Source organism: Pleurodeles waltl, chromosome 4_2, assembly GCF_031143425.1.
Source record: "Pleurodeles waltl isolate 20211129_DDA chromosome 4_2, aPleWal1.hap1.20221129, whole genome shotgun sequence".
In the NCBI taxonomy this organism is placed as follows: domain Eukaryota; kingdom Metazoa; phylum Chordata; class Amphibia; order Caudata; family Salamandridae; genus Pleurodeles; species Pleurodeles waltl.
Genome location: NC_090443.1, coordinates 1040667993 through 1040682914, shown reverse-complemented (window position 1 = coordinate 1040682914; position 14922 = coordinate 1040667993). Strand labels below are relative to the sequence as shown.

At 44.6% G+C, this 14922-nt stretch overlaps 1 protein-coding gene across 1 annotated transcript in view; it reads right to left on the bottom strand.

Moving 5' to 3' along the window:
- The window catches only part of LOC138293682 (double C2-like domain-containing protein beta), a 355441-nt gene that overhangs the window by 184457 nt on the left and 156062 nt on the right, over positions 1 to 14922 (bottom strand). The window contains exon 2 of the mRNA XM_069232987.1: positions 9935 to 10014. Coding sequence (XP_069089088.1) covers positions 9935 to 10014 — 80 coding nt within the window. The remainder of the gene's footprint in view (positions 1 to 9934; positions 10015 to 14922) is intronic.

Here is a 14922-nt window from a genome sequence, read left to right as displayed (position 1 = left end):
GCGGCATTGGGTGGCCTCATAGATATGGAGTAAGTTGCCGAGTTGCCTTATTCTGTGCCAGGGAGGCGTTCCATGGGTGCAGCGTGGCTGTTTCCAAGCAACACCCATGGATTTCGACGCTGCAACATTTACTCAATCATGTAAACTTGGGTCAGCGCCAAAACTTTACACCTTCCCAGAGCAGGCGTAATGAGGAGAAATATTTTCATTGCTCCTCGTTTTGTCCCCTTTTTATGTCTACTGCATCCTGCAGCAGACATAGAAAGAGGAAAACACCTCTCTGGATTGTCTTTGTGCAGGAAGATGCCCCTTCCTGAACGAAAACAATCCTGCATGCAACCAAGACAGCCTTGCACCCTGGTGCAAGGGTGCCTATGTTGGTGCTAGGCCACCGATTGTGCACCAGAACAGTGGGAAAGGACGGGAATGCACTATATTGCATAAATACGGTGCATTTCTGCCTTTTCACAGTAGCATAGGGCAGCGCAGCAAGAAGACTTGCAGCACTGCCCTATGCTAATTCACCATAAATAAGCCCCTCGTATAAACGACCAATGGAAGAAGAGGGCTGAGCCAAAGACCATCTTTATTCCTATATGGATATATATTTGTGCAGGAATCCCAACCCGCGGATACACTCTGCGTCATGATACTCTGGGAGAACTCTGTGCCACAAAATGGATATGTATCTACATAGGTATGGATGGATGCATTATTCAGTGATTTTTCTATTACAGGATCTTGGCAGACTGCCAAGCCAGACCTTACAAAGAAATTTGAGCAAGAATGATTAAATTGGAAATCTTCACCCCTAGGGTTTGTCAAATTGTGTAACCAGGACAAAAATGATTTCCTGACAAAGGTAACCTGTGAGATTTTATGTAATAAAACACCTATCTGTAGGCTTTAATACTGAGTAATAAAAACCCACCCTTAAATGCCTCTTGACTTTAACTTATGGTTTTCGCAATCAATATGTCTGGCCTACTGCCCTTATCATAATTGTTCATTATAAACAATCAGGTCTACAACTTTGATCACTGGCTTGTCACAATACTCAACTTAAAACTAATGTGTTGGTCACACGCTTTCCCACACGTATCCATCAGGTATGCCATGATAGAATTACAAATATGTAAAAAATGACAGTGGTCTAAACAGTTGAAATCACTACTAATAGGGTTGAATTGCCATAGTGCAAATCTTCTACCCCTAAGGTTTGTTTGGGGAGGGTCCTAAACCTTTTGCCACTATAGTAATCTGTGAGATTCTCTGCAACAAAAGACTAGCCATGGGTAAAATATAAATTACATTGGCATAATCCCCATAATTATGGGCTATGCACTAAACTACAGTGGTAAGATTTTCATCTTGCATAATTAGGGGTAATTTTGTGGAACTTTCCAGAAATTATGCTTAGTCGGGCAAATGCAATTTATGCAAATTTCTGACAGATCTACAATATGCCTGCCTACGGGCTTTAGCAAAGTGTGATAACAATGCTCCTGTAAAACCCAATTGCCTTCAACACATGGCTTCTACAATAATTTACTCACCTGACTTTCTTTGTTATGACTATTCATTAGAAACTGATCACTCCTAAAGAATCTGACATAACGATTACCAGTGAATCGATAAGGCCTATATCCATTACCATTGGCTTGATTCAATTCATTTCAATTCAATTCCATGACTTTATTTGTATACCAAAAGTATCCATAAAAGTACAAAACATTACTTAAATCACACTCATGAAATCAAGAAACTAAAATCCAATGCCATAACCACAATTCACAAAACAATACATTAACCATTTCAACGAGTTTAGCCAGTGTTCATAGCTCCCAGAGTCTGTACTGCTGCTCTCAAGAGCGCCCCTACATGGGCAATTACCTCTTTATCTATAAGTTGAGAAAAAATGTGGAGGGCTGCCCTAGGCTATTAATGTTTCACCTTTTTACACGGGGAATCAAAAAGTGCTTTGAATACATAGAGTACTGTCTACGAAAAATGTAAAATGCATCATTGATTGTCCTGACTTCCCATCACAAGGACAAGACATGGATTCAAGATTAGCATTAAAACCCAATGGAAAACACAGCAAAGACTTTGTTGTGCCAGCCGTACAACGAAACAATAAACTTCGCTCCCAAGGGCCCATTGGTCTAGTCATGCATCCTACAGGCGAGCTATCCGTTACGCGATTCAAATAGGAGACCGCACTAGTCTCCCCCCTCTCCATGGTCATTCATTCAGTATCAGGATCCATAAAAACATACGGTAGACCAATCTTACACAGGCTGGATTGCACACTGGCAATCCAGGACTCTCAGAGCCTTTGTCACAGCTAAGGCAATCCATGATGATCTCTCGTGAGACTCTCCTCCTTATTTTTTCACACTCTCAACCATAATATACGTGAGGGGCTCTGATGTAATCTTCTATATATGGGACGCCCAGTTCTCTGTGGCAGATCAAATGTGTTGATGAAATGGGAGCCGCCAGGACCTTTCTACAGAACCAGTTTTTTTTTGTCTGAATGATGTCACATTTGTGGATACCCCATACCTCTGCTCCGTATGTTGCTGTTGTGATACAATGCGGACATAAAGATAGTACTCATAAATCCCCTTTGTGAATTCCCAAAGTCGTAAACATAGACGTCTAAGTTTACCTTTGTGAGTCGGGCCTAGTGTGTTTTCTAAATTTGCTTGAGGGAAATGAGTGCACCCCCGCCCCTAGGTTGTGGCAAGCTAAACAAAGTACCAGTAGCCTTTGTTAATTTAGCCCTGCAGTGACCGATGTGCGGAGCTAGGAACCGGTATCAGCAAAAGTTAGGCCTAGATGTGGGAAACTGCCAGTGCATTTCAAACTGGTGTTAAGATCTGCTAAAGTGGACAGCTGATATTTCTATGGGCCACAGGCCATTATATAAGATTTTGCAAAATGAGTCTGCAAATGTAGTGCACCCATAAAACCCACAAAACCATGGACTAGGCGACGCAAGGCTCTTGGTGTGCGAGCCATTAATACGCGTCATCCACATACAGGAATGAGGGTAACATGGAGCCTTTAATAATTGGGACATCTGACGCTATATTCATTAAAAAAAGGCTGAATATTGTTAATATATAAAATAAATAAAAGTGGGACTAAAACACATCATTGCCTCACTCCACGGAAAACTCCTATGTCTTTTGTGACCTTACTGTCTGAGTTTATTCTAACTCTGGCCTTCATATCCATGTGCAAATATGCTAGAAAGTCCACTAGTGCTTCATCCATCCCAAATGCAAGAACGTTTGACCACAGCTTTGAGCGATTAACGCAATCAAACCTGAGGTCAAACCCATAAAAGCCAAACACAAGGGGGATCGTTCGGCACTGGTATACTCCTCAATATTCAGGCACAGGTTTAGACATTGCTCTATAGTTCCAACATGGTTCGTAAAACCATATTGGCAAGGGCGCAAAATGGACCTCTCCTCGGTCCACTCTCTAATCCTGTTGACCCTTCCCAGAATCTTTACCGTGCTGTCAATTAAAGAGATGGGCCTATAGCAACCCGGCTGTGAACAAGTGCAATTCTTAAAGATAGGTACTTTGATGGAAGTTGTCCACGAACTAGGAAGGGGGCTGTTGGCAAGACCGTAAAAAACATACATCAATAGAGGTGCCCAAAACTCTGGACTGTACTTTATAAGATCAATTGGGACACCATCTGGCCCAAGGGCCTTACCTCCGACTCTCTGGGCTATAGAATCTTCTACCTCGTTCAAGGATACCTGTATTTTCCTAAAATTAGGCCTCACGGTGAAATCACTTGATACTTGGGTTATGGCAAAGGTTCTAGTGAAATGTGCCTCCTAAACCCCACTGGAAATATGACAACTAATCGGGGTTGCTACTTGACTCATACGCTTCATGTCTGACATGGCCTCCCAAAACAATTTACTGTTCTTCTTGGTTGCAGATAAAACCAGTGAGTCCCATTGACGTTGTAGAACTTCCCTCTTCCTCAAGGAAGTTTCCTCTTTATATGCCTTACATTGGAGTACCACCTCCAAGGGGTCCATAGGGCTGGCTGTGGGTGCCCTACATAATCGATGATTAGCCTCTGAACATTCATAAGGAAACCGCCTAGGCTTGATAGCGAACGTGCATGATGGGTGCACTGCAATAATAAATCCACAAAATGAGATGATAGTAAGAAATAATCTATCATAGAGGAGCGGCCTCTACCCATCAAAGTGGGTATCAGAGGGTCGGTGCAGGTGGCAACATCCATTACGTCATTTAAATCCTGGGAGGCCAGATAACCCATCCGTTCCGCACCTCGGGTATCAGTGACTTTCGGGAAGTTTACTTGATTGTTTGCTATGACAATCGTCAGAGTATTCATGGGATTAACATGTGTGCAAAGTCTAGCATTAAAATCTCCTTCTAAGCAAAAGCCTGCCAATTGCCCTGTGGTTCCAACATTACTCTATAAAGATAAAATATAGTCAAATAAAATTGGGAATTTGGTTTTCGGAACACTATTAAAATCATTATTATAAAATTAATTAGGTACAAAATTGGTCCCCTCTTATATCTCACATCCTGAAAGTTGTCATTTTGAGTCTCAATTACCTTTGAACTACCCCCAGTAGAAAGGCTCACCCAAATGGTCAGGCCGGCCAATGCTCTCCCTAACCGGGAATGAGTTGCTGGGAGGCAATAACATTCAAACTCCTCAAGTAATAGTTCCTGTGTCACCCAAGTTTCTTGAAGCATGAATACGTCATATTGTTTTATAAAGGTTAACCATTCCGGTATTGTAATCTTAGATTGAAGACCTGCCACGTCCAGCTCAATATCCTCAACACAGAGTCCAGAATATTACCAGAGCGTGAAAGAGTATCGGGATGGGGCAGTTTAGCCAATGGTTCTAATATAGGTTCTTTCCTGTCAACAAGACTGATCCCCAGTCAGAGATTACTTAGGGCGGAGAACCAATTACAAAGTGCAAGCTGTGGACTGAGGGTGTAGCAATTTCGGGAACTCCAAGGAGCTCCCAATGCTTTAGGTTTGTAAAAATATCCTAATGGGAGCAAACATATGCTGGTATCATTACGACCAATAAGTTCCTGTGGTCTCAAAAAGTTCCTTACGCAAAATGTTCTGCAAAAACTCACCACCATAGAATCCCCAACTATATCTTTCCGCAAGCGAACCGCCCACCCCGCTCGTCGTACCATTATTATCTCATTTATGCTCATTGGATTAAAATGTGTGTGCTTGATAGGTCAGTCTGCACTTTTATTACATAGCTCCACCCAGGATTCCGTTTGTGATTCGTGAGAGGGGGGACTCCTGCCAGCACTAAGACATAGGGGCAAGACGCAGGGGGCAGACCCAATCGATCTTTACTTGGGTTAAGACAAATTCCAGAATGAGCTTGTTCAGCGGTACTGGCCTCCGATGGTCCAGAAGTCCACTTGCCCTTATGGTCCAAACTAGAAGAATCAGCCGCTGTCCCAGGTGGGGCTGATCTAGTGATAGCCGTAGGTAACTCCATGGGACCTTCAAAGACCATGGCTCTGGTGCTTGCAGCAGTTTGGCTCATAGTGTCTGCCCTATTGCTAATATCAGTATTAGTTGTAGCTTAGGATGGGTTCAAGGTCCTCCCAAGGGCAGACATCTTAATAAGGATGTCCGTCATATTACTTTCAACACATCTTAATCATTCCTTAATCAGTTCCAGTTTATTCTCTAAAATGCCACAACATTTCCCACACAGAGTATCATAATCACACATATCCTTATTCAAAGGGTCAGATGTCTGTGTTGATTGGGTTTGAAACTGTTTGAGGCGCCAAGAAGAAAGCTAGCCTTGTCGCTTAGCACTAAGTTTTTTTGCCCCGTTGGCGATTTCTCTGTAGTCATGTTCTTTTTCACAACTGGCTCAGGTTTTACCAAACTGCTGATGGAGCTTTGCAAAACTAGGGACTCTTGTGCACCATCACTGACTGCATCGTATGGCAACTGAGGGAACCTGTGGATGGGCTGAAGAGCCTGTGACATGAGGACGCATTAAAGTGCCATTAGCAGAAGAGTTTTCAAGACAGGCTTCTGGAATGGGGCAATAATCCAATGATACAGTGTGCTCAGTTAATGTCATTTCCTTCGATATTATCCCCATTGCCGGTTCCAACATGTTATCAATGGTTTTGGTTGTACATGGAGTAGCGGCTAGTCTGGCGGGTGTCCCATCGGCCTCCTGTTTGCCCATATTAGCCACAAATAGCTCCAACCTCCTACAAATGCACCAAACATCAATAGTGGCTCGGGCGAAGGAGAGCCTGGGCACATCCCGCGTGCGCCCCGCTTTGCAGGGACACAGAGCACCCCCAGGCACTGAAATGGCATCAGCAGCCCTCCTCGCTGTGGGTCAGCTGTGGCATGTAGTCCAGCAAGGCCTGGCCTGCAACAAAAGCGTCCTGCGCTGTTGGGACAAAGAGCGTCCTTTAAAGCGCCTCGGGTGCAGAAATGGTGTCCTCCTTGTCGCCGGTCGGGCTGGGGCGTGTAATCCAGCAACCCCCGACCCGCAACAAAAGCGTCCCCTTTCTGCGAGATGACGCAGAGCATCCTTCCAAGCGCTTCCAGGTGTGGAAATGGCATCGACGGCCCCCCTTGCCGCGGGTCGGGCTGGGGCATGTAGTCCGGCAACCCCCGGCCACCAACAGAAGCGTCCCCACTGCGGGGATACAGAACGTCCTTTCAAGTGCCTCGAAGCACGGAAATGGTGTTCGTGTCCCTCCTTGCTGCGGGTCGGGCTGGGGCAGGTAGACCAGCAACCCCTGGCCTGCAACAAAAGTACCTATAACCAACCAACCCAGCTCTACTGAAGTGCGCATAAACTGGCAACCATCATGCACGCAGTTATAAAATCACAAATATGTACAGAATTACAATTGGCAAAACAATATACAACCCCTCTCAATGCAGCTTAACAAGAATCCTAACAGTGAAAAGCTTCTACTGCCAGGCTTTGTCAGAGTGGGTGGCCAACACCAAAACAGATGCCTACCATGGTAATCAGTGAGATTACATGTAATCATCATAATGTTAATAACAATCCATGACTGGAGGCCCTTCTGGCTTTAACAAATCTGGTTCGCAATAAATGATCCAGGCTATTGGCTTTGTCATAACATTTCATACTAAACGGACAAGATGTTGGCTTCTGTCTTAATTTTTACCCGGGTGCCAGTCAGGAGTATCTGTGTTAACCAACTCAGGCCTTCTGTCCCACAAGGCAGCTGGCAGGCACATAGCCATAACATTAACAAGCATTTGCAATGCAACGGGTCTCGCGTTTGCTCATGTTAGAGCTGATAGCGTTGTAAACTCCTAAACCGAAAAAGTGCAATTAACTGTTTAAAGAGCTGGACTTCTGCCAAGCGAAATCGCGCTAGTAAAATAGAGAAAAAGTAATCCACGAGCCGGACAGAAAACAGCGAGCCTCGCATGTTTTCTGTACTTGGTCGGTGCGCTCATGGAGGGCTAGCCACCGGAAAAGGCATGACGTGTGCGTGCCTTCCACTAATGAAAGCAAGCAGATTTTAATAGGCAAGCCCACGAACCAATGAAAAACACTGAGGTGATGTCGACAGGGCTCCGAGACCTTTTCTAATAACTAAAGCGTCTCGTTGCGATACGCATGCGCGAGTGCATGCAACGCAGGCTCGACCCTAAAAAGTATACAAAATTACTGTTGGCAAAGGAAAGTACTATCTTTCATGAGAGAGTTTAATAAGGACGAAGGCTTCTTGATCACATAAGGTCTGGCGACAACTGCACTGTAAAGGCACCCCTGAAAATTCATGCAGATTATTGCAGCTATAGGCATTCCATACTGTGTGTCAACCACACAACTATATTCTGAAGTCTAAAGTTAATGTTGGAAAGGGAAGAAAATATGTGCTACTGCCAAAAAAACCATAAATTATCTGCTCATCTAAGGCACTAACAACATTACAGTGCCATGTTTGTGCCCTCGAAAGTTCAAGCTGCCACCAATTCTCAGCTTTATACTTTATGTGTGTTAGTGAGCCTTCTCTAGGCAGCCATACTGCTGTTTGCTCATGCAGCTTGATAAACAAATAATCACAGATGCAAGGAGAGGAGGCACTGTTTCTGTGCAAGCACACACCTTCTGCACAATGAAAACATGTACTGATGCCCACAGACATGTGGGCAGTGCCAAAGCCCCTTTCTGTAGCGCTCCTGAAAACCCTTTTTAAGGTTCATCAAATAAGGCAGAGCAACTGGTACTGTCAAGCGTAAACAAAAAAGAGGGCGACACAGAACCCCACAACCAAATCTCGTTTTTTCAACCTAATTTACCTCCAAAATTCCCCAAACCGTCCTCCGACACATTTCCAGGCAGTGGCATATTTGAAAGCCCCATGTGTGAATATTACCCTAAAACTAAACAGGGCTTCTCCCTTCTCATCCCATCTTCCAGAGTCAGTCTTTTACAGATCAATCAAACAAATGCAATGCCTAGAATCTTTCTGGACAAATCAATGACTTACTCTAACTTTCCATGCACAGAAACAACAGGTGTGTGATGCCCAGAAAATTGTCCGTGTCCATTTCCAAGTGCATGGTGAATCACCTTGTGCCAGAGCCCCCCATACCTTGACCTAGGCCATACCACTGTTTACCTTCTGTGCTGTCACCATTCTCTCAAATACCAGTCAGTGGAATATCCATTCCATTCCCTGGAGGAGTTCCTGTTTTGAGTGATGTAGTAGGTAGTGCCTGCTGTGCGCTGGTGGTGGTGCGCCCTGAGTGTGCTTGTAATGCGCACTGGTGCTGCGCCTGCAGTGTGCTGGTGGTGTGTTTGCATTATGCAGGTGTGTGCTGGTGGCGCGCCTGAGGTTGTTTGTGGCGTACCAGCAGTGTGCTGGTGCTGTGCCCTCAGTGTGCTGGTGGTACATCTGCAGTGTGCTGGTGGTGTGTCTGCAGTGTTTTGCTGGTGCATCCACAGTGTGCTGGTGGCGCACCCAGAGTGTGCTGGTGGCATGCCTGCAGTGTGCTGCTGGTGCATCTACAGTGTGCTGGTGGTGTGTCTGCAGTGTTTTGCTGGTGCATCCACAGTGTGCTGGTGGCCTGCCCACAGTGTGCTGCTGGTGTATCCAAAGTGTGCTGGTGGTGCCCGCAGTGCGCTGTTGGTGCATGCACAGTGTTCTGGTGGCGCATGCAGAGTACTGATGGTGCATCTGCAGTGTGCTGGTGGCATGCCTGCAGTGTGCTGCTGGTGCATCCACAGTGTGCTTGTGGCACCCGCAGTGTGCTGCTGGTGCATTCACGGTGTGCTGGTGGCCTGCCCACAGTGTGCTGCTGGTGCATCCACAGTGTGCTGCTGGCATGCTCGCAGCGTTCTCTGGTGCATCCACATTGTGCTGGTCCTGGGTCCACAGTGTGCTGGTGGTGTGCCTGCAGTGTGCTGGTGGTATGCCTGCAGTGTGCTGGTGTTGCATCTACAGTGCTTAATTTCTGCTTATTGTTTCCGGTGCTGAGCACCAGTACTTATTTTTGAGGGCCAGAGCTTAGTCTTCTGCCTCAAGCGTTTACTGCGAGCAAAAGACACATATGGGAAAGATGGAGGAAGAGAAAAACGAAAAAGCGTCACAAAGGTAAAAAGCAGAAAGCTGCAAGAGTGAGCTGGAGGGGCAGGGAGTGGCTTTAAATGGATTGAAGATGCCAGAGAAGGCTTCAGGATTACGCTGCCTCAGCATTCCGTGCTCGCACATTTACATGCAGCAGCTGCATGTTTAAGAGGAGGGCTTTGGGCACCAGCACATTTTTATTTACAAATTAAGCACTGTGCATCTACAGTGTGCTGGTGGTGCACCCGCAGTAGACAGTTTGTTGAACTTACCTTAGCCTGGTGGATGTTACAGTGGAGCGCATTCATCTTCTCATCAAACAAAAGGCTGAACTCCAGGTTCCCCAAAGAAGCTGCAAAAAATAAAAGCCTGTGTTATTAAAATACCCCAATAACATATTCTTTTCTGCTCACCAATTTAGGCAGTTAGTTCTGCCCTGTTGTTACTACAGTGATTCGAACAGACTGTGCAGAGCCAGGCGTCACCTGACTGGAAAGAGCCAATTATAAAAACCTCACCACAAGAGGGCGCCTCCCACTGTTCCCCTCTACCTTTCTTACCCATTTCAAGTGGCGGATTGAATGAACCCTGGTTTACCCTAAGCAATTCGTATCAGGTTTGATTTGATCTCAACTGCATTGTGCCATTTTTGCTGATTTTTGTCTCCTACTCAGTAGGTGTCTGTGCTTTGGTACAGGTGTGAGGTACAGACACAATGCTACGCCTGTCACTGTGGTACAGGGTGTAGTGTAAAGCAAAGGTGTGAGGTACATACATGATGCTACGCGTGTCACTGTGGTACAGGGTGTAGTGTAAAGCAGAGGTGTGAGGTACAGTCACGATGCTACGCGTGTCACTGTGGTACAGGGTGTAGTGTAAAGCAAAGGTGTGAGGTACAGACACAATGCTACGCCTGTCACTGTGGTACAGGGTGTAGTGTAAAGCAAAGGTGTGAGGTACAGACACAATGCTACGCCTGTCACTGTGGTACAGGGTGTAGTGTAAAGCAGAGGTGTGAGGTACAGACACAATGCTACGCCTGTCACTGTGGTACAGGGTGTAGTGTAAAGCAGAGGTGTGAGGTACAGACACAATGCTACGCCTGTCACTGTGGTACAGGGTGTAGTGTAAAGCAGAGGTGTGAGGTACAGACACAATGCTACGCCTGTCACTGTGGTACAGGGTGTAGTGTAAAGCAAAGGTGTGAGGTACAGACACAATGCTACGCCTGTCACTGTGGTACAGGGTGTAGTGTAAAGCAAAGGTGTGAGGTACAGACACAATGCTACGCGTGTCACTGTGGTACAGGGTGTACTGTAAAGCAGAGGTGTTAGGTACAGACACGATGCTACTCGTGTCACTGTGGTACAGGGTGTAATTTGAAGCAGAAGTGCGAGGGACATACATGATGCTACACGTGTCACTGTGGTGCAGGGTGTAATGTAAAGCAGAAGTGTAAGGTACAAACATCATACTATGCCTCATGGTACAGGGTGTAGTGTAATGCAGAGGTGTAAGGTACAGACACGATGCTTCGCATGTCACTGTGGTACAGGATGTAGTGTAAAGCAGATGTGTGAGGTACAGACATGTAATGACATTAAGTATGTTTGACCACTGACTTAGTGTTTCACCACTGTGCATATTAGTTGTTCAATGTTCACCAGTAGCACATTATATTTTGTATTCAGTTTAGCTGCCTATTGGCTTTAACGTGGCGTTAGACATTACATTTTGTATTCAGTTTAGCTGCCTATTGGCTTTAACGTGGCATTAGACATTACATTCTGTATTCAGTTTAACTGCCTATTGGCTTTATCGTGGCGTTAGACATTGCAGTTGAGACTTTGCAGATGAGCTGTGTTTTTCCACATGGTAAACCAAGCTTGTGTTTTTCGTATTTTCTCTCACCGAACACTAGCATGATAAGGAAGCGCATATTTTGTGCTTTTCTCTAGTGCAGCCTTGGGAAAGACAGCTTTGAAAACTTGGCCAACATTTGATGCTTGTTTCTTCCAACTCTGACCTACAGTAGCCAGCATGTTTTGAATATTAGAGAGAAGGGCCTTTCAGCATTATTTAGTCTACAAAAGGTGTTTCTGGCAGCAGCAAGGGGAATTTTCTGAGACTTCAGTCAGGAGTGGACGTCAGCTGCCTGACCTGTCCCGTAAGGGTGGAGAATCTCTTTCTTGCAGTTTAACAAGGGTCATCAACTTGCTGGCATGAGAAAGATGACAAGCAGTGGTAGGCCCTACGGTGATTAATTTTGACTTTTATTCTTTGCTTTGAAGTTATGCTATAATATAATCACATGCATTTGCTGTGTACATTGCAATTGAGATGTATTTTCCTTTCATTGCTGTGAATCTCCTCTCTCAGGAACCTCGTGGTGAAGTAATAATAAATGTCTTCTGTAAACTAAGAAGTCCATTCCAGAGATTGTTGACAGCTCCGTCATTAGTGAAAGCAAAACATTTTGGCGTAAGTCGTCAGTCTGAGGGAGTAGAATTGGAGATTGGAAGTGCGCGATTTAAAAGTGCAATTGTTTTTGTAATTTAGAGAATTAAAGGAAGCACCGCAGACCATGTTTGAAAATGCATGTGAAGTTAAACTGCCTTATGGTGATGTGAGAAACATGTTTTCTTGTTTATCAGGACTTTCTGAGTTTTGGGATGAGTGCTTGAATAAAGCAAAAGTGTTTTCATGTTTAGAAAAGGTGCTTTTTGAAAGAAATGATGTTGTTCTTGACAGAAGGGTTTGGATACTTTTGTCTGATTACAGAAAAATGCATGAGAGATGTAAGCAGTTAGAACATGAAAATAAGAATTTACGTGAGCAAATTAGCCAGAACAAATTATTGCAAGGTAAAACTGAAATCTACAAAGCTGTTACAGGAGAATCTGGCTTTTCACATTCCAGTAATGAGGAGGTTAAAAAAGGTGGGGGCCAGTGTGAGTCTCATGAGCAGAGTGTAGATCTCCGTGCGCAGAGCAGCCCACGGTTTTTGGCAGTAGTTCAAGTGCATTCCTTAAAAGATTACACTGAGCACTAAGTTGAGAATGTTATATTCAGACCGCTTTTGCAAAGTACGATGTGTAAAATTAATTCAGCAGCCAAGACAGAGGTACTATCACAAAATGTGCAGTTTCTGGGAATTCAGTGGAATCCAGAAAATAGACAGATGTTGTCACAGGTAAAACAAAAGATTTTAGAGTTTCTTACTATTGGCACTAAGCAAGAGACACCAAGTTTCATAAGCTTGTTTGATTTTTGGAAACAGTATAGCTCTCATCTGAGTAAAATCTTAACACTTTGGTACAAAGTAACTTGGAAAAAACATGAGTTTAAATGGAGTGAGAAGCAGCTGCGTGCTTTTGATTTGGCAAATGAAATAATTCAACAGACTTTATATTTGTGCGCAGTTCAAGAGGGAAACACTGATGTAAACTTGAGTATGTGGCACAAACAGGGGAGGACAAGGGTGCCCCTGGGGCTTTGGATTAGAAAAAAATCTGACTTTGTGGAGCGCTGTACTTCTTTTGAAAAACAGCTTTTGACTTGTTATTGGGCTCTAGAGAATACAGAGCAAATGACATTAAATGATAACGTAATTCTGAAACCTGAACTACCAATCATGCAGTGGGTGATGAGTTCACCTAAATCTCACAGTATAGGACAGGCACAGGAGACTAGTATCATACACTGGATCTGGTACATGCAAGACAGGGCTAGAGTCGCTGCGGCCCTACATGAACAGGTGTCACAAGCCCCTGTACAGGATGAGGAGAGGGTGCAGAAGGTACCACAGGTAAAAGAGTCACCAGTGAAATGGAGTGCACCATTTGAATTTGTGTCCCCTGAGGATAAAAAGCTTGTTTGTTTGACAAATGATTCATTGAAATGCATGAGTACTAAAAGACAATGGAAAGCAGTGTCATACAATCCAGTTACTGAAAAGCTGCTGTCTACCACAGGAGAAGGAACAAGTAACCAATATGCAGAGTTGTACAATGTGTGTCAGACTTTAAAGCAAGAGCTGCTTGAGACGTGTCATTTTTACACTGATTCGTGGTTCACTGCCAATGGATTAGCCGTTTGGTTTTCCACATGGCTTGTACATAACTGGTTAATTAATTCACGGGAGGTGAGGAGCAAAGAGTTGTGGCAGGACATTTGGGAAATGTTAAAACAGAGTAAAGTCACAGATACTCATTGTCCCCTTGACTCATTAGAACGCTGGTTCAATTCCCTTGCAGGTGTTAAAGAGAAAAGTGTAACGTCAGAAGTGTCAACCCAGAATTCTGACTTAGTGGGGATGGCTAAGTGGGTGCACCAGAAATGTGGACATCTGGGAGAAAAAGCCACCTACAGGTGGGCAGAGATTAGAGAGATGCACATTCCCCTAGATTTGATAAAAACTGTGATTTTGCAATGTCCTATTTGTCAGCACACACAACAGAGATCTGTCCCACTTACAGTCAAAGATCAGTTGGGAGAGGAAAGTTACCAGGACAGATTTGGCAAATTGATCAGGTTTTAGGGGGAGTGATTGCTGCAGATTACCAAGGAGAAATCAAAGTTATTCTGATAACTAGAAGATAATCTGATTTATTCATACAGATTGGAGACAGAATTGCCCAACTCGTCATAAATGCAGTGAATGGAGGTTTGGTAAGGAAGGAGTCTGCCCCAGCCCTTCCGACAGTGCAAGGAAAGGGAAGCTGTGGTGCAGCAGATAAAAATCTCAGTGCTAAGGTCTGGGTTGAAGCCCCAGGTGACCCTCCAGAACCTACAGAAATCATACAAAAGGGCCCCAATAACATCCTGCTGATTATAAAACAAAGAAAAGAAAAAGGCGGGCACATTTCAGATGACAAATGTTATTTGCAAGAAAAGTCATACTTTTTTCTTTTGCAGATCCTACTACGACTCGCCACTGACCATGAGTGTGCTGTGTGGTCTCCCTTCGGGTGTGTGCGTGTGGAGTCGGGGGAGGGACCGAACCCCCAACCTGAACCTGATTGATTAAAGTACAAACCCCATGGATCCATTTTTCGCAACTGGCGCCTTCAGTTCAAGGTCTACATGGGATCAATACAGAGCACCATTGCAACTTCTTTGATTACATTCTTCCACTGGAACTAACTCATGGCTTATTATCTGATGACTGCTGCCAGTGTCACTAAGCAACATTGCCAGTTAGCGGTCTGTTTTCATGTGGAATCCTGACTTTACATTCCAGCAAACCTTTCAGGTTTAC